Source organism: Scomber japonicus, chromosome 6, assembly GCF_027409825.1.
Source record: "Scomber japonicus isolate fScoJap1 chromosome 6, fScoJap1.pri, whole genome shotgun sequence".
Taxonomy (NCBI): Eukaryota; Metazoa; Chordata; class Actinopteri; order Scombriformes; family Scombridae; genus Scomber; species Scomber japonicus.
Window position 1 is genome coordinate 11722348 of NC_070583.1, and position 20557 is coordinate 11742904.

The 20557-nt window shown below is 44.3% G+C and overlaps 1 protein-coding gene across 1 annotated transcript in view; it reads right to left on the minus strand.

The window, feature by feature from the left end:
* Positions 1-2370: 2370 nt before the first annotated feature.
* Positions 2371-20557, minus strand: part of ssh2a (slingshot protein phosphatase 2a) — a 29065-nt gene continuing 10878 nt past the window's right edge. The window contains exons 3-15 of the mRNA XM_053320142.1: positions 12550-12662; positions 11772-11836; positions 11471-11592; positions 11006-11071; positions 10767-10832; positions 9903-10097; positions 7449-7542; positions 7075-7203; positions 6818-6864; positions 6354-6500; positions 6051-6251; positions 5019-5961; positions 2371-4623 (exon numbers count right to left, since the gene is read on the minus strand). Of these exons, the coding sequence (XP_053176117.1) occupies positions 2938-4623; positions 5019-5961; positions 6051-6251; positions 6354-6500; positions 6818-6864; positions 7075-7203; positions 7449-7542; positions 9903-10097; positions 10767-10832; positions 11006-11071; positions 11471-11592; positions 11772-11836; positions 12550-12662 (3874 nt within the window). The 3' untranslated portion in view covers positions 2371-2937. The remainder of the gene's footprint in view (positions 4624-5018; positions 5962-6050; positions 6252-6353; positions 6501-6817; positions 6865-7074; positions 7204-7448; positions 7543-9902; positions 10098-10766; positions 10833-11005; positions 11072-11470; positions 11593-11771; positions 11837-12549; positions 12663-20557) is intronic.

Consider the following 20557-nt stretch of genomic DNA (forward strand, 5'->3'; position numbering starts at 1 on the left):
GTACTTAACTATACTGTATGTGACTGTGAAAGAGTTTGCTGCGGGTGTATGTGTAAAAACAAACAATAAAGGGACAATGCTAGTGGTCTGTGGAGTAGAAAATGTAACTGAAAGAGATTTTTTTTCTGTAAATTTGCATATTCTCGACTGACATGAGCGGATGATTTCTGTATTTTTGTGTAGTCACAGTGTGTGTAAAATATTTTCAGCATGGTCCGCACCTGTGTGAGGTTCATTTCGTTTGGACTGAGGCTGTAACCTGGAGACCTGCAATATCAGAACGCTCTCAGGTCTAAATGCACCCCAGGAAGAATCGATGCAGAGGCGGTCGACTGCAATTTTAGGCTTTATTGCAACCCTACAGCAAGTTTGCTCTATGATACGACATGCTGAAAACAAAAGCAAGTGTAAAATTGCCCCCCAAAATTAAGAATTGTGCTATCCTAGTTCTCATAATTGCAAGTAACTTAATATTTGCAGGGCTCAAGGCTAGACTTAACACTGAGAAACATGTTTTTGTTGCAAGGTACGAGGAAGGACGGTGGCAGTGTGTTTAATACAGCTTTGGTTTTCTTTTCTTTTTTGTATTATTACTTTAAAAGAAATGTAAAAAAAAAACTTTCACACTCCAATTTCAGCACAAAGTGAGGAGAGACCACCTCTTTCTCCTCTGCAGTTCATAGTTAAAGCTTGCCTGGTTGATAAGAGAAATATTCATTTTTTTACTTTTTAAAAAATGTCGCTGATTTTCTGCAGAAAAAAAAGATGTGCGGTAAGATGTTTTCATGGTGTGTGCTGGGAAGTTAATTCAGATAACGATTCAAATAAAGAAACATCTTTAAGAGCAGCAATGTACGAGTTTTTTTTAAAGCCCCTTTTTAAATTACACACAGCTTTAACATGCTTTAAATCCTTTGACCCCCCACACACATACATTTGAGTTTCACTGCAGCTCTGCACTGTAACTTCTGGTCCTCTCAAGTGAAGGACGGTGACAAAAGCAATTAATTTCTCACGAGATAGGAAAGCTGCAGCGTCAGACAGAGCTAGAGAGAGCTGATCTGTTTTTAGCAGCTTCCACCTCCATCATCTTCCCTCTGACATGGATTCCCAGCGCCTCAGCTAGATCTAAGGGGGCTTTTGCCTGTAGTTATTTCAGGCTTGACAGGGAGCAAAAGGACAGCTTAGAGACTCCAAACCCTCTAAGAAATACCACCCAGGGCACCCAGGCTACTCTCTGTGCTGGTGGTGGGTGAGAGAGAGAGAATGGGAAAATGAAATAATTCTTTATGTGAATCAGCAGCCACAACTCTCTCCATCCCTCCACCACCACCACCGCCCTGCCCTGACTCAGCCTGACATAAGGACTGTGAAAGCGCTGGGCTGCAGGCGTGTGTGAAGTGAATTTGTAAAGAGCCACAGACATAAAACAAGGTATGTATGTGTGTGTGTGTGTCAGAGACAGAAAGAGACTGGGAGCATCAGTATGCAAAGGGAAAGGATGCCAATCTCAGGCGTTGCATCCAGGGAGAGAAACATTGACTCAGAACCCTCTCTCTCTCTCTCTCTCTTGCTCCACTGATTTTATTCCTCAGTATTTCAACTATCTCCCTGTTCTACCTCTGTTCAAGACAGTTCAATTTGGGAGAAGCAGTGTATTAAAAAAAGAAAGAGAAAAAAGTCCTTTCTTTTAACCCGAATGCTCCGTCTACTGAAACAGATTTAATTGGTGAAATCATCAAGGGATCCTTGCTTTCCTCTTGATTCATTTTGGACACACAAATGCAGAAAATTACCATAAGGAGTTCAAGTGTTTAATGTTTTTTTTATCTCCTGCAATTATTATTATTATTTTTTTTATGTCAGCCTTTCCAAGTCAGTGCTGTGTGATTGTGTGTGTGTGTGTGTGAGCAGAGGCCCCGATGGCCTACATTTCGGTGTTTAATTACCCACGTGAAACAGTAGGTAAAATGTCAGCCTGAAATAAGCTGCACTGAGCCCTGATGGGAGATCACTCCCCAAGGAGACGGGGCTTGATTAGTTCAAAGAAACGTGTTACTTGTAGTTAAAAAAGACAAGTAGAGCAGATTTCTGTTAACTGTGGAGATTATGGGCTCCATTTCACCCATTAGAGCATTTGAGCTTTCACTTCACACCAACTCCTGTTTCTCAGTCTCCTCGATTCTTGAAGTGAGGTTTAAAACGGTAGTTCTCTGCCTGGCCAGCAGGGGACAGTAATTATACATTTGGCAAAACATTTCGGCAACTGTGGCTTAGTCATTATTTCTTCTCTTTCAAGAGGACACAGAAAAGAAAAACAGTCACTGCAGTCACAACAAACAAATATTTATTTATTGCTAACACACAATAAAAAAAAGAACATATCAGCTTTTGTCCTGGTTCAATTAAAAATCTGAATAGTGACACGTCTGTCCATTTAGAAAAAGAAAAAAGAAAAAAAAACTATGCACACGGACCATCCAGCCCCCATTGTGATCAGTGCAAAAGAATCCTCCTTTGGGGTAAGAAACAGATTCAAATAAATGAAAAGTCATCTAAACAGTAAAGTGCATGTATTGAGAAAAAGCCCCTCTGGTTTTGAACAGGCAGTGAGGGTCACACACTGAAAAACAAATGTTCTTAAAAAGAGAAGAAAATAAAGGGACACAGACATAATGGACGGCATAGGCTACAGTATGCACAGGTTCAATCTTAATGTGGACATTCATATTTCATTACTGTACATACAAACCTGACGTCCAGTTTAAACAACACATCCAGTGGTTTACATGCAAACATCATTCATGACTTACTTACGTACATCTGAGGTTACACAGTGTCTACAGTTTACCTGCTACACATTCATACACATCATGCTGCCTCTCTCACACACCTGCACAGCTCCAGTCATGCCCTTTCCAGTCTGTTGCAGTGAGGTTACATGGTGTTGTATAGCACAGTGATGGCTCGCTGCTTTTTCTCAGCGGACGCTTTGCGGGAACGTCTCGACGAGTGACCCCTCCCCTGCTGACGTGATGATGTGGAGAGCGAACCGCTCCTGCTGCCATCCAGTTCCTCCCTCTCACCCGTCTCCTCTTTGGGTGAAGGGTGAGGGGCAGGGGAGAAGCAGAGGGACGGCGGCGTGGGTGAGTCTTCGCGGGATGAACTCGTCTTTTCAGCCCAAGTGGTTTTAGACAACACTTTCTGCTTCTTCCAGGTGTCGTCCGGGTGCGTTGGAGACACGGTGAAAGAGTTGTGGGTTTGTGACAATGTTGTTCTCATGTGTGACCTCAGGTCAAGGTCACTGAGGTCGTTGGCTGACAGCTCCAGACAGTCCAGTTTAGCCAGGGAGGCCGACCTCTTCATGAGAGAGGGGGGAGTGAGGCCCGCTTGGCGCATACGAGCCTCAAGCTCGATGGCTCTGAGCCATACTGCTGGCTCCAGGGAATTCTTTCCCTCTTGTCTTTCTCTATGCTGCTGCAGTGCTTCCAGGCCTGAAGGGGTCTCTTCAGAACTCACCCCTTTACAAGGTCCTGGCTCTGTGTCCATAGCGTCTCTCAGCCCCTGAGGCGGCCCCAGTTCCAGGTCTTGGCTGGCCATTGTCTCCAGGCTGATCCCCTCATGGAGGAAAGCCTGCAGCTCTCTCAGTGTTTGCTGAATCTTCTCCTGCTCCTGGCTGCCATGAGCCTGCCTGCTCATGGCATCACAGCTGGGGCCGCAGCTCCCTTGCCTGCCCTGAGAACTAGACTCCAGCCTCTCATCTGTGCCTGATTCCTGAACCGTCGCCCCATCCAGAGTGATTTGGTTTGAACAGGCCCGGTGCCGTTTCTGACACTGCTGGTTTTGGCTGGGAGAGTGGGCTGAGGTATCTAGAGATGATTCTACTATCTGACTAGTAGAGGCATGTAATGATGTCTGAGATTGTGTCAGTATATGGCTATCTATGGATGTGTGCACACCGATAGGTATAGCACCAGAGTCTTGGCTGAGGCTGACATTGGAATCAGGGGAGCATGAAGGGTCTGGGAAGTTGTCTGTGCCTGAGGAGTTGAGTTTTTGTGACCCTGTATGCTTCTCTCTCTCTTTGGACTTAGCAGATACAGCTGTGTTCTCTCCCTGAGTGATCCTTTCTTCTGTGGAGTGCTGAGGAGAGCGGAGGGGAGTGTGTTCAGTGCTCAGGGAGCACAGGGACATTCGGGCAGGAGGGTGCTCGGTGCTGGGGGAATGCAGTGGGGATCGCTGTGACGCCGCCATCTCCATCTCCTGCCTCAGCTTCTGCTCCAGCTGCTCGGTGGCCCGCCGCACCGAGCCCGCCGGCCAGTCGCACGGCAGCATGGAGGGAGACTGAGGGTGTGAAGGTGGAGTTGAAGAGCCATGCGTGACTTCAGTCTCTGCCTCTCCCTGACGTTCTGGTCGAATGAGCTGGGGACTGTGAGAGGATGGAGGGAGGGATGATGAAGAGGAAGAGACAGAGGAGGAGGGAGTAGCCAGGCAAGAAGTTGGATGGCATATGGCTTCAATCTCAGTGACGATATGGCGGACTGATACTCCATTATCATGGTGAGGGTGATGGGTTCTGTCAGGGCTGGCTTTGTCCACACTGTCCTCAGACTGTGGAGACTCCTGAGAGACGGAAAGAGAAAATATACGTCATTCACATATTAACTGAGTTGCTAAAAAATTTAATACAAATCCTTAAATTGCGTGTGTATTATTTTGGCTATTCTCTCATGTTCCAGCAGGGGTCACTATGATTAATGCATATTGTATGAGGAGTGTAAAGTCTGTTATTGGCTCAGTCTACTGGTGAATTTACAGCCCTTTTAGACTAAATCTGGCCCAGTTTCTAGTTTGAATTCCAGTTGTAGTATCAGTGTGTTAGTAGAATTGTGCTCTACAGTACAAATCCAGCTGAACTTTGTAGTTACAGACCACAAATTGACTGACAACACTGCTTGGGGCAACTGTTTCACTGAATACTGTAAACAGATGCTGTTATGAGGTGAATGATCCTGTACCTGACTCATCCCATTCCCTTGCTCTTCTTCCTCCTTCACCTCGGTTTCTCTGTCTTCGTCAAGGTCAAGTGACACAGCCCTCTGCTGTGCCGGCTCTGAAAGAGTCCGTGTTCGGCCATCTTGGGCCAAGCCCAGAAACTTTTCCCTGGCGGTGAAGAAGTCGATGCTGTCCGCGCTGTGGTTGGATAACCCGTCTGCCTCGTCGCGGCTGTCGAAGGCACTGCCCACCTGTAACTCACTGGTGTTGTTGTTGTTGTCATCACTGGGACTCGGGGAGAGGATGAGGGGGAGACAGAGGGGGAGGATGGTGATGGGGCTGAGGGGGCTGTGTTTGTCACTTGGGAAATCTGACAAAGATTGTTCTATTGTGTCTGAGTCAGTGGATCCCAGAGTGAGGGGAGAGATCTCCTCTGAGCTGCTTCGCTCAGGCAAATTAAGGGACAGTTCCACCGGTTTGTGTTTGTGCACTGGACTGGACAGCTGTGTGGGAGGACTCCTGTGAGCGCGCTGGAGTTCGGGGGTCGGGGGTAGGATGTGGAGTGATGGTGGGGGGTGGGGTACAGCAACAGGCACAGTGATCGCCACTCTTGCTGCATTGTCCACTCTTTCCTCTGGGACTATAGTGGCTGCTCTGGGTCTAGGTAGGGGGGGCAGGAGGAGGTCTTCACAGTCCGATTTGACCTCCTCCTGAACTGGTGAGTCACACAAACCGTTGGAGTACGTGTGAGAGTCCGAAGTGGATTTGGCAGAATCTACAGGTTCGGCACCAAGAGCTTGCAACACAGCCACGCCCAGGAAGTGATGTAAGGAGGGAGAGGATATGTTGTTGTTGTGAGAGTCGGAGCGGCCTAGGGATTGGGATGAGGGTTTACATAATGGGTCTGGGCGATCTGATAGGTCGCTATCAGAGTGGGAGCGCCATAGCTTATTATGTCTTTGTTTGCTGTGGAAGAAAAAGAAAAAGACTTAGAGCACTGGAAGTCATCCTAAACAACAAACATATTGCACAGATGTTTCTACATGACAGCACACCTGGCCAGCAGAATTCCCTGATACTCCTCCAGCTGTTTCATGAAGGAAGGGTTTGGTTTGGTGACAGCTCGTCTTTCTTTCACATAGTCAAAGGCAGTGTCCAGGTCCCAGCCGTACTCCTTCATAGCATAAGCAATCACTGTGGAGGCCGAGCGGCTCACACCCATCTTGCAGTGGACCAGACACTTAGCACCGGCTTTCCTATGGAAAATAGGAGGACAGAAGAGACAGAGAATATGTTTCAGTCAGAGAGCCAGATTGAGAAAGAAGGAAAACTTTAGATGTGTATGTGAACAAGCTTACTTGGCTTTGGTGATAAACTTGAAGGTCTCATTCCAGTACTCTAGCAGGTTGGTGGCCTCCTCGTCGTACACTCTGATGTTGTGGTACTCAAACATCCCCGGAAAGAAGTTGTCTATCTCCCTGGTCACATTCAGGATGTAGCGCACTCTACATAAGACATGGGGAAGGGGGTAAGTTGACTCCCTGACCTTTTCATGTCAATTAAACTGTCACCAATTCATTTTTCAATGAGAGTTATTCAGACGACGAATGCTTAGCTAATTTCACACAGCAACACATTGCTGTGAGCTATTTTAGACTTCAACACAACTGTAACAGGTGGCTCGAGAGAATTGAAAAGAATATCACTGGTTACCAATGGTGCTATTAAAAGAGGAGGTTGTGTAATATTGTGTTCAGTTTATGCGAACTCATTTCAGTCTACAGGTTGTGATGTAAGTGCGAGAAACTGGTTAATCTCTTACCCACTGTTCTGCAGCTCCTCAAGGTTAGAGGCGTTCCACTCAGAGCCCTAAAGACAACACAGGTACACTCAATATCAAGAGGTTCACAAATACACACAGGTAAAACGAGCACCAGTAAAGTCTTACACTGTACTTCATTTAACAAAATCAATAATATGTTACTAAGCTAACTTAAAATGTTCTGATCAATGTAGTCGAGCAGAAGGATTTGACAAAAGTTTCATCGTTAACAGATCACAGGGCTTCTGGGTTCTTACCAGGTAGACGTGTTCAAAGATTTCAGTGGGGCTATCCATTTGTCCCAGGATGACAATCATCTCGTTATCTATGAACTCCTTAAACTCCCTCAGGTTACACACCATCTGCATCTCCAGCTCTGTCCGGATCTGGAAAAGGACGACAACATTTCAGGGAAGCACCATGACTCCTGATTCAATGTTAAATCTATGGTGAAAAAGGTCTGAGCGTGAATCTACTTCTCTCTGAACTGAATTCAAATGTAACAATAGTGGCAGTCCAATGCGCACAATGGAACAATGGAGATAATTTGAGTATCTACACAAGGTAAGCCAGAACCTGTGTTTGCAAAACCAAAATGTAAATTCCATCCCATATATGTTTTTTGTCTCACCTCTTTGCAGGTAACGTTCTCCAAGTCTTTCTGCATCATGATCTCTCTGAGGCGCATCTTGATCAACCTTTCTGTGCGCTCCCTCTCTGTAGGCCTGAACAGACGAGACACAAAAATCTTTATTAAAACACCTTCAGCATATTCCTATTAGCCTAAAAAAAAAACCTGCTTTGGACACAAAGAACCACCTTCACATTCACAGCAACGACACTTTTCCTTCTGTTCATTGATTCATTTGACTTGAGTCTCAATGAGATTACTTGTTCTGCAAGAGAATCGCCACTTTGTCTGATTCTCAGAAACTGGAGAGGGAACAGAAAATCTGAGAGCGTTGGCCATCGGCGAACCACAACAAAGACCCCTTGTAGAATATGCCTGTTGTTGTGCCTGACTGTTTCTAAACCTCTGCTGGGGGACGAATTTAGCCTTCGGACGTCACGCTGATGATACCAACAAGTGGCCTAATTACCTCTCTGGAGAAAAGAGCTCGGTTTGTCTCTGAACTTACCATTCTTATGTTGTCTAATTTTCTTTTTTAGTTTGCTTCCTAACTGAACCCAAACTGTAATAGCACACAGTGTGGGTCAGCAGTTACAAAAGAGGGATAGTGTGATGCACACAGGTGTGTATCTGCAGATTTTAAGCATTTATCTGTATTGGAAAATTGGAAACAGTCAGCTTGTTTATGTTAATACACGATGTCCTAACCCTGACCCCAGGAGAATGAGTCCACAGGGTTGAGAGAAAGCGAACCTGTTCATCCTTGCCAACAAGGACGGGTTAGCTACTGGCAACCACTAACACTAACACTTTAACCTTACAGCAAACCTTGGCATGCCTGCAGACAGCCAGAGGGAGGTGGGTTGATCAAGGAAACGGAGAGGAAAATAAAGAAAAACTAAATGCACGTGTGACGAATGCATGACAACACAAATAATGGTGTTAATGAGTAACCGAGGCATGGAAGTTCAATGTCATTTCCTTGAGTCACAGATAAAGGAATTCACAATAATCCCCATAAATCAAAACTAACATGAAAACATGCCAACATCAAACTACTTCCTGCTACGTCAACCTTTCAATTCAGCGGTGATACAAGGATACAAGCTGCCATGTCAACAAACACTGGCAGGTCACGTCGCTTTGGCATAGCAGGAAGATAAACATTGTGTGTTTGGGTGTGTGTGTGTGTGGGTGTGTGTGTGTTAGATCAAGCGTGGGTGACAAATCTTTACGATAAGCAAGCTCCAGTGCAGACACACCTCCTGCAGGGAAAGAGCATGAAGTGTTTTTCCAGGTAGGTTGTAAACATGGGTGTTTCTTCACTCTTGATTTGGTTTGTTAACTGGAACCTGCTTTTTCTTTCTGTCCCCAGCTCCTTTCTTCTACCCATTGAGGGGGGCATCAGGTGCATGCAGCAGAATAAGCTCTCCCTAATCCTCCATCCTCTACCACGTACTCCTCGCCTACCACCTGCTTCTGTCCATCCCAAACAGACTTGGTCTACCTATGTGTCTGTCTGGATTCCTTTTTTTTTTTCTCCCCCTAACGTAAATCAAGCCGGTTAAAGCTTCGGCTATTTTGGACACTCAAGGATCTCTGAAGTGTGTGTGCAATGGAGGGGGGGTAGAGAAGCTCCAAATAGGTAGCAAGGCATGTGACTAAGCAGCAGGGAGGGGAATTTCCCTCCTATTAGTAAAGACATAAATCCAGCAGACTGTGTCATTCCTTCTACTTTCTGTGCCTCCTTGTGGATTTGTTGACAACTCCTTGTTACAAAGATTAAGAAGTCATATGTATATTTATGAGAGTGTGTTTATTTTCACATGGTTTAGTATTTGTTCCTGTTTTTGTTTTTGCCTATCAGTGCTGCTGCAGAGGATAAAGAGAGCGTGCGACCTCAGTACCAGAGTCCAAGGCAGTGTAGAACGATATTCTGCTGTAGCACTGAGGCAACAGTGTCAGCACGTGAGGACAGCTTGGGCAATGTTGTTATGAAGATGTGACTGACCTCTGCTTTTTCTGAATCTGTGATCTAATAGTGTGTATATATTTCAAGAGAGAGACAGACGTCTGGGTATACTTTTACATGTTGCTGAAATGCATGAACAATTGTCAACATTGCTTTCATGTAAAATTACAAGGAAAGGTAACTGCAACAGTTGTTGGCATATAAAAACCTACCACCAGGATTTAGACATTGTTGGGATTTTTTTTGTTATACTTCCTATTATACATGTCTTGTGGGTACCATCATTTGCCAGAATTCACACAGTCAATTCAAGCCACAGGAATTTTGCACCACGTCAATGAAGGACGAGCATACAAAGCGAAAACTGACTCCCTGTCTGGAATGTACCGCAAGCCGCACGATGCTCCAGATATTCCCTCATCGGTGTGAGCTATGAATGTGAGCGTTTTCCAGGTGGCCCTCGCTCTCCTCCTTATACTCACAGGTCTGTGAAGAGGATGGGTGAATTGGCACGGTGCGACTCGACGTCCTGCATGGCGTTCCACTCGTTGATGCAGAACTGGTTGGACGAAACCCTGCTCTGGTAGTAGCTGACCCAGGTCAGGAACAGGCTGCCTGGGTAGTAGTTATGGCAGCGAGCCACATCACACGCTTTGTGGAGCGACTGGAGGGCTGACCTGAGATGACAGTGAGAAGGAAAAGGAGTCATACATGAGAGGTTGTCTCGAGGAGCAAAAAAAAAAAAAACATTTGCAGTGAATATGACACTGTTTATTAAATGCCTGACTGAGAGAGAGAGGGGCTGTAACAATAGAAAAGGAAGAAAAACTGATGGCAAGATATATGAGAAATATAACGGGGTAGATGAGTTGAATAATTAGTGAGAGAGACAAGGGAGGTGAGGTGAGGAGAGGGGAAGGATTATAGAGGCGATAAAGAGACATAATACTAAGATATAACTCCAGATTAATTAAGGTATCAGTGGAAGTGAAAGGCTCAGGGAGATCAGAGGAAGAGCAAAGAAACAAAGGGACAAGAAAATTAGGAAATTAAGGCAGTGGGTGCGGAAATGAAGAGGCAGCACTGGCATGTGAAACCAGGAGAGATTTAAAAAAGAAAAAAGAGAGAGACTTGTAAGTCGAGCAATAGTGAGGCAAAGACGGGAAAGGAAAAGGAAAAGGAAAGAAGAGATGGATGACAAACAGTGCCACAGATAAAAAGCCAGAGGTCAAAGTCAGAGGAAGAGCATAAATCAGTACAGTCTTCCGTGGTCTGCAACCTGAATTCAACTTCATGTAGCTGCAAATGATTATTCTGACATCTGAGTAGAATAAAAAGCTGCTCACCACATGGCTTGGACTGAAACCGGCTTGAAAACATGAACCCTGCTCACCGTTGACACGCTGAAACCACTGTGGAAAGATAGAGAGAAAGAGAGAGGGAGAGAGAGAAGTGGTTTATAGTTATCTCACAACACCAACTTAACTACATATATCTAAAGAAGAACTCAAAATGTAAACAAGTCAGCAGAGCTTTCGCCCCAGGGAGCAATAAGAGGAAGCAGAACGTAGGTGTGGTGCCTTACCCGTCTCCATCCAAGTGGATCAGAGTGTCACTCCACAGAGGTAGAACCAGACCCACTGTGCAGCAGCTAGCAGGAAAAATCAACACGTTAAATAGGAGCACAACAAAACAACAAACACTGTGTGACTGTGTGTTTTTCCTCATTATGATTATTATGATAACGGTTAGGAAAAAAGGCAGGAATAAAAACACAATTAAGACCACAGATCAAGTAAGGTTGTATTTTCCAGGAGGACCACAAAGGATGCTTTTGGTACAGAGCCAAGAAAGCTCCCTTAGTTTACGTAGACTGAGAAAACTTCAACAACAAGCTGCCCCTTTGTTACATTTCACACTCATCAATATAACTGCAAAGCTAAAATTAGCCAAACAAGCTATCTCTCTCTCCCCCTGTCTCTTTAGTTTGTGTTACAAGTATTGGATGTCATGAGGTGAACAATCACACTAAAAAGACAAAGACACTGACCTATCAGAGGAAACGAAGTCCATGCCGAGCACTATGCTCTCCTCCGTGTCCTGTCTACCGTTGGTGGAGACCACCACCATGTAGCGGGTTACCTGAGGATAGGAGCTCTCCAGACGAACAGCCTGCAGGAAAACACAGCAAAGGGGAGAAAGAAGAAATGAGCACTTCATTTTTTAAGAATCATTTCTCTTTATAGCACGTACAGACAGTTTTACAGTATTAATATATTGCAGATACTCCAGAGACATGACAAGAAAGCAAGTTTAAAGACTGTCCAGGTGTGTGTTCGTGTGTCACTCACCAGTCGGATGGTGTCTTCTGGCCGCAGCACAGTGAACATAGTCTGAAGATGTTTCTGGAGGTCACCTAGACAGAAACCATTTGAACGTCCTCATTTAGTCTCAGTTTCTCCAGACAACAATCCCTTTATGAGCATTTGAAGGCTGACATAAGACCCGAGATAAGGTATCATTTCCCCTGTGGCATGTTTCCAGTGCATTGTCTCGCTTACTTAGAACTGCATGCAGCCTCATCTGTGAATCCATACAAAAGCCTGCCCTCCTTTTTTTTTTTTTTTTTTTTTTTTTTAAACAGTTTCTTCTGATGCTATTTATAGTTGGTAATCAGCCGTTATATGACAAAGTTCAACAGCTCCTTCATCTACAAAGGCCGTCTTTATCCACCAGCAGCGGCGCATTTCTGTGATTTTCAAACTTCATTTTCATCGTCCAAACGAGTCGACATATCTTAAGCACGTGTTCTTTTGGGAGTTTTTGTTTGGTTTTGTTCCAAATATCCTAGTAGGCCAGCACATTGCATGCAGCAGCGAACTGACTAAGCTTATCTGCCTTGTTGTGAAACAGCCTCTGTTAAGTTAACACCAGCTGTTACCCATGATGCTGCAGAGGAATGTCTATTTGAAAACTCTGGAAACACTCTGCTATTTAATCTCAAGTTTTTCTCCGGGTTCATTTCTGGGGCTGAAAGTCAAACGAGGTGGAAGGAAGTTGGTGGGAGATGCTGCAGCTGTCAGTTGTGTGTGTGTGTGTGTGTGTGTGTGTGTGTGTATAAGTCTTTACCTGTGTGCTTGTTCCTGCGCTGGCTGATGTGAGGTGCAGAGTTAGGCGTGGGGCTGTTTCCCCTGGGAAGAAAAAGGGCTGCACCTTTCACTGTGAGGAAACTCTCACTGATACTAGAGAAAGAGAAAAGAAAAGAAAGAAAATACATGAATAGAAGCCTCAAACACAAAGACTCCGGCTCAGTTAATCGCATCTTCTTTCCTTCATCTTTCATCTAACTTCTGTCATAAAAATCTACTTGGTTTGTGATCACTTCCTTGCACACGCTGACCCCAACTTCCCATAATAAGCAGAAGATGGGGACAGAGAACAGATAAGTGTTGTCATGGGCTTATGTCAGAGTCACAATGCTCCATTCAGCCAGCCTCTGGTCTGCAGGCTCCCCAAATCAGAGCTGACAGGCCGATGCATGCAAAACAAGGATCCAAGCCCCGATGTGAACTCAGAACACAATGTTCTCTGCTCCTCCACACAGCTGGATTACACACACAGACTTACTCACTCTAACAGCTGCCAGCAGGGAGGGACGGAGGGGATTGGGAGGAGACCGGGGGTCCGAGAGGGAAGACTAACCAACGAGTGAACGAGTGAACGAGTCCCCTCCTCCGCAATTTTTGAGCGGAGATAAGAACTGGCCAGCTCCACCAAAGCAGGTCCTATTAAACGGGGTTCTGTTCCTCTCTGGAACACTTAATCTTATTAACTGTGACTGAGGTCACTGCTTTGAGGAGGAGGATCCTTTATAAACTGAGGTCAGAGTTTCAAATGGATACCAAACACTGACTGTGTGTGTGTATATGTGTGTGTGTGTGTGTGTGTGAGCATGTCCAGTGTGCTTACATGTGTGTGGAAGACCAGGTCTTTATTGTGTGGCACACTAACCTACCAGTAAGTCATACAAGACACTAATAAAACAGGTTGAGAGACCTACTACTGCAGATGCTTATGACCGGGTCAGATGACAGCCGTGCCACCAGTAAGTAAACCATGAGCTCAATGATCCTGAGCAAGAGGGACACAACTTATATATCTACAGCACACATGCAGAGAGCACTTGTGCAAAAGAAAATCATGCATTTAGAAAAATGTAATCAGAATATGAAAAAGTGCTTGAAAACCAAGGAGGGATCCATCATATATTGGTTTAGAGGGTTGTGCTGAAATTGGACTCACAGCTCAACCTGGCAGGAACTTCTAGCTGCAGGAACACGTGCAGCCACGGTCAGTACAACCAGCCAAACACTGGGTCTGAAAGTTTAACACATTTTGAGAGAAAGCCCCTTTTCCTAACCTTTATAGCATTTCCACTGTAGTTATAATGATCTACTGTCTCTTCTTTTTCCCTTTTCCCCCTCCAGTATCTTACATGGAACATTAGCCTAAGTGAAGATGATTTTTAACTCTCAGTTCCTCTCTTTTTGAGACTGCTTTTTTTATTCAATCCAAATTTTAGGGTTGCTGTCTCACACTGCACTGTAGCTTTTCTTTTCTCATTTTATTTAAGCTAATTTTTATTTCCAATTAAGTGTCCTTTTTGCTTTTAAATGTTGTCTTGATGCATTTTATATTTTATTTGAATTACCTTGTTAACGAAATGTGCCACACAAATACATTTACCTTGCATGAATAGGTCAAATGTATAAACATCAGTGAAAACTACGACTCAAAGCACTTCAATTCTTAATAATAAATGAAGCAAATACTGCAGTAATAGAGTCTCAGTAGAGGAGACTGATCCAGGGTGTTGGCAAACCTGTTCTGCTCAACTTGAATACAGGTGGTTTCACAGCCTCCAGGGCCAGTAACTGAGACAAGGAGGAAGTGACGACTGCACCGGCAGACACTGAAAATCACTGGAATCATTAAAAGGGGGCTGATGAGGACATTGACGCTGCCTGATCTTCTAAAACGACACAAACAATGGGTTGATGTGCTTATTCTGACATAGTGCAACAATAATAATGATAATAATAATAATAATAATAATAACAATAACATATTAATAATATGACTTGTATCCAGGTCTATACTCCATGAACTCGACAGTTCATCAGGTTCTAAAGTTCTTCAGTTTCACTCTCGAGGTAAAAAAAAGACTGTGTGCCTCCTGCCATTTAAGCTTCCTGTCATCCAGTTTTTTCCTCTGTAACTTCATCTCTTCATCCTTCGAGCCACCCAGCTGCCCTTCCTGAGTTTTGCTGAGACTGTTAGATGTACAGTACACAATCGGGCCAGACAGATGACAGGGACAAGAGAGAGAGAGAGAGAGAGAGAGAGAGGAAAAACAAAACAAAAGCGTAGCTGGTTTGTGGTGAGTTGATTTCCCACAACCTAACCACCCTTGACCCAGCTGTTTCCTCTGACACCCCTGCCCTCTGCCGCTTCCTCTTTTCTGCATTTCTCATAACTTCTTCTTGCCCTACATTTCTCTTCCTTTACTCTCCCCAATTCCTGCTGCATCATGTCCCACTGTGCTCACACACACACACACACACACACACACACACACTAATGTACTTGGCAATGACCATGTATAGCAATGCTACTGTACAATGTCATCCGTAATGTAACACCCACACTCACCCAGGATCACGCATGGAGGACTACGCACGTGCACGCAAGCAAACACACGTTCACACCTGCGCGCAGACACACTGAGAAAGTGGAATCTGAGCTGGAGGATCAGAGAGGTGAGAGTTGGGAGGGGGGGAGGGGGGGGGGGGGGGGGGGTGGGGTTGCTGAGAAAAAGATTCAACTCAAACTGCTAAAAATACAGTAGTCCTTTAAAAGTCTCTGCTATTGATAGACGGCATTCAGAAGAGCTTGGTCGACCTACTGTACATAGAACCTTCAATTTGACACAGTGACGACCCCGCTGCACTAGTTTAACTCTGAGGCCTGCGTGTGCTCCGATTACTGCAAAGAAACACTGCACTTTTCATTCGTGCAACCGTATATATTTTCTGACACTGTGAATGCAAACGACAAATCTCAGCATCTACGAGATCCTTTCGTGTTGTTAAAGTTAATTTACCTCATCCAGCCGCCTGTAGACTGAACTGATAAATATGTAACGTTGTAATGCACCGCCACAGACTGACAGCACTACCCCGACTCTCAGCGTGCACCCAGATGAACTACATTACGTCTCTGTTGAGCACGGTGTTATAATGACACGAGACAGCTTACAAAAAGACTGCTGAGAAACATCAAAAGCTATCAATCTGAATCGCTGGTTGAAGGACGGATGGATGGAGCGAGTTTGGAAATGAGGACAAATGTTAAAAATGACTTCACACGGTGTGTATATAGAGGGTTGTCTTGTCTAGGGTGGGAGATGAAGAAAGAGTGTGTAGCAGAGAGTGGGGTGGGTCATCTTTTTGGCATGCGGCCATGTAGCCAGGCCATTGGCAGTAATGGAAGCGGTAGGTAGGTACTTGTTAGGGCAACAGTCACGGACACAATCATCACTATGTAAGGACCACTCCACATAGTGGGCAGATAAGTGGGTGACCCCCCCTCACCCCCCCTTTCTCTGCGTGTCCATATTAGTCACTCTCTGGAGGAGAGCGGGATAAATATAGGGCCTGGCTGTGTGCTGCTAAGGCCTTATGAGCTTGCACCCCGAGACAGATACAGCCCATGAGAAAGACAGGGAGTTAGCTGGTGTGTGTACGAGTGTGTACGTGTGTATACGTGTGTGTGTGTGTGTGTCTACATGTCCACAGGTGCACAGGCCTTGCTGCTTGGAGGGACGGTTATGGAAAATGTGTCACAAGTATAGGACAGTGACAGACGGAAATGTCAAGTTCATGGGGTGTCATGGTCGCTCCGGGAAGCTATATTGAGGGTCATCTTTCTCTGCAAATTCCCACCAAAAAAAAAAAAAGAAAAAAAAAAAGTTAATTACGAGTCTACCGCAGAGTGTTTGCAGTCAGAGCAAAACAGGGTCAGGACTGATAAAGAGAGAGGAAGATACCAGGCCGTACTAAAGATAGATTTTCATCAACTGGCACAGAGGCCAGTTAACACAACCTGCCCAGACCCACTGTCATCTGTTTGTGTGTGTGTGTGTGTGTTACTGATGACCTTTTTTTTTTTCTCCCTTTGGATACCCGGAGACATCGACCTCAGTGAACTTCACAAACCTGTCCAGGCATGCTGTTCTGATTTGAACAAAATACAAATAAACAGGAAGCTCAGTATAACTTAATGCTGGTCAAATGAGGTCACAAGTAGCTCATGTGGGACAGGATTCAGTTTACAGTTTTGATAGCATGTGGTAAAAAAAAAAACCCAAAGTCATAAATTTCGTGTACTGTACTTTATAACACATCCGTTTATGAAAATATACGACGCACGGCAACAAATTGGAGCAGCTGTATTACACTGGCTCATGTAGTTCACTGGAGCTAATCACACAAACTTAAACCTCGTTAAGTCGCTTATTTGATTTTAGATGCATCACATGCAAACACACATACGTGCAAAGCATAGGTGGTGACCTACATCCTGGTTGCCCGTATCTCTGTCGGCCTGCTCGGGCTTCTCAAACAAACACGGGCCTCAGCTTCTCACCCCCGTCTTCCTTTTCTCTGGAAGTGCGCAACACCCACAGACACACACACACACACACACTTAAACAAAACCAAAAGAAAAGCCCGGCGGAAGAGAGGTGTTTACTGGCATTTTCTAAAATTGGCGGGATAACAATGGTGTTTTAGATGCCATTTAACCACAGGTAACACTTAACTCCGTCAACAGCCTCCAGCCTTGTAATTACTCACTCAAACCCTGGTTAAACATTAAGAGGCCTACTGACACTATGGCGCACACACTGAAAACAAACACACGCAAACATTAAAAACACACACACACGTGACCTCACTACTGTAGCTATAAATCAAAAAGGTACTAAACATCGCCCGTGTTGTGATAGGGACTCGTATCTATTCTGAGCTATTCAAATAAGAGCGGTGATAAAAAAAAAAAAAACATCACCATCATCCAATATGGCTGACGACAAAACCAGGAAGTTAGAAGATTCCTACATCTGCTGCTATTTACTGGACACACGTGCCTGCCAGGATACATACTCACACACTCTCTCTCTCTCTCCCTCTCTTTCTCTTTCTCTTTCTCTCTCTCTTTCTCTCGCTGTAGCTGCTTCTCATAAAACTAAAGAAAAAAAATGTTTGGGAATAGCAGCCCTAATGAAGACTAAATGTTAAGTTTACTCAATAAAGCTCGAGGCACAATCATGTGTGAAACAGCTGAAAAACAACACAGCCAAGCTGCCCTTGACTTTCTTCAAAAACTCACGATGGAGAGGCAAATTCTGACACAGGGCACAGCTCATTAAAGACTGCACGAAAATGTTACGAAACCCACATCATCGTCATTTAATCCATTTACAGTAATTTTCTACATTAAAAAAAGGCTCTTAATGTGAAACTACCACCATCCATCACACCTTACACATGTTCACACAATCAGTATGACGCTCAGACAAACAAACAAACAAACAGGGAGGGACACTAAATATCCTACAAAAATCTCTGATATGATAAGCCGGTGACGTTGCTTGAGTGTGTGTCTGGACCTGTGAGACAGGTAGGATGATTCACGCTGGATGTGGAGTCATCATGTCTTAGTACGGTCAAAAAAAGGAGCAATGGGATGAGTAAGATCCTGCTACGTCATCAGGAAATACATTCAACACTGATTGGGACACTCTCCACCCCATCAACACCAGCCAACTTATTAATGTGACTATGCTTGTTTGTTTAAACCATTAGTTTACCAGTAATATACAGTACAGATGCATACTATCCCAGGTTTGTTTGTTTTTTTGCATTAAATTTTCTTACAATTTATATTCAGCAAACGTTTGGTTAAAGTAAAGCACAGACAAGTATTAAGGCTAATTATTGTTTATTGGGTTTAGTTCTGAGTTTCATGAGTTATGTCTTTCCTTGTTACTTACCATACCCACCATGTGCTTACCAAACATAAGGAAGAACTGCCCAACTACTTCCTGTATGTATACACTGGTGATGTCAGTGAGTTGGACTAAGCATGGGGGGATTTATTTTATTCAATTAAAGGGTTGATTTCATATCTTTATGATTTATTCTTGTTAACGAGTAGCATTGTTAAGTGCCAATTGGTTAAGAGGGTTAGGACAACCCTGCAGTAATGCTTCTGCCTAATAGAGTAAGGGGATGTAAGGGGAGAGTTGTAGGTTTAGAAAGCTCAGAGGATGCTGTGTGCACATGTTCATGCCTTAGTTGAGTATTTTAGGTCAAGCCAGTTCATTTTTGATTGTTTGTATTCTTTTCATTTTTGGACCACACGTTCTTTTTGTTGTTACACCGGACTGAATAAATCAGTTTTTACTCAGTCTGCCTGCCTATCACCTTCCTTGTCACTTGAGTTACACTACATCACACTGATGTCACAAAACTGTTTCTAATGTAACAGCTCACTCACAGTCAAGGTGATGTTGTGATTTGATACATTATTACTACTAAAATGAGGACTCAAGGCTAGAAACATGAAATATAAGTCGATACACTAATTTCAGTCATTTGAGTGTAATTTCTTCTTTAACTGTGAAGTTGTGATCATCAGTGTAAGTGTTGTAGTTTAGTTTGAATGGGACTCTGTAACTTCATGGTACTTTAATTTATTAAGATGTGTATTAATATCCCATATAAAACAACCCCAAACTTCACTCTATTGCAAGCTATATCTACCCTCCATTATTTTTCTGATTAAATAACTTACAGCTGGTTGATCTGATTCTTTGACACCACCGCGTCGTCGCTGAAGTAAGGCACCATCTTGGCCCCGCAGCAGGAGCAGAAGCTGACCGCCGACGAGCTGTCGGAGCCGGACACCGCGTCCTGGGTCATGCCGGCGAGAGGAGCGCAGATGGAGGAGAGTGTCAGGTGTTAACAGTCCGGGAGGAAAACTTTTATTCCTTTCCCACGGTCATGAGCTCCTTCATTGCAAGGAGGCAAACACCTACTTCCCTAAAGTGGCAATACGGTAGAAAAATGACGAAATATTCCGCGAAAGATGCAACGCAAGAAAAGAGAGGTTTCCAAAGTGAGATAATGTAATTAAAAAAAAGTTCTAAGTCGGGCAGACTATGTTCTTGCTCCGGACAGTAACGACTAGATGTCCAAGATCTGTCAAGAGAGAGAAAGACAGTCCCATATTGAACGATTTTCCGTCCTGGTTTTAAACGTGATTTATCCCCGTTTGGAGTAGCAGTACAACCGCTACCACGTACAGTACAGAGACATATGACTTCGGTCAAACTCTCACCGGGGAAGTCATAGGAGGGAGGAGTTGGAGACACGTGTTTTGGGGAAAAGTAAAAGAGAGCCAATGACGACAAGGGGGGGGAAGTACGACGGCCTACAGTACAGGCGCTTCTGCATCGACGCTGCCTGAAGCTTGAACAGTTTGTATACAAGGTGCTGGCAACTTCAGGTATTTACTCATGCTGCTGATTACACTGTGCAGTTCAGGTATGCTTATCAGTGTACTGCCTGGCTGTAATGTTTGGTTAAAAGCAGCACAGTCCTGGCACTGAATGGTTGCATTAGAGATAAAACAGTAAATCAGACTAATACAGTTTACTAATCCTAATAATAGTAATAATAATAATAATAATAGGTTAATATTGTTAGAATCAGCTGCTTACTGAGTATTCTGATACAACAGGGATGTACTCTTTCAGCTAATGTAATAAAGAGTCAATTAAAAACCTATGTGGGCTTTTGGTTTGGCATTCAGCTCACTTTTCTCATAACCCTACCCGTTTCTCTCTCTCAATGCAAAAAACCTTGAGGTCTTGTTACATAAGGATGGAGAAACAGGTTGAAGTTATCCAGACGGAGCTGCTGCAGTCACAGGCCTGGATAAGTAGAGATATACTGGAACTTGTCTTCTCAAGAAAGTGGGATGTGTGTGTGTGTGTGTGTGCATGAAGCAT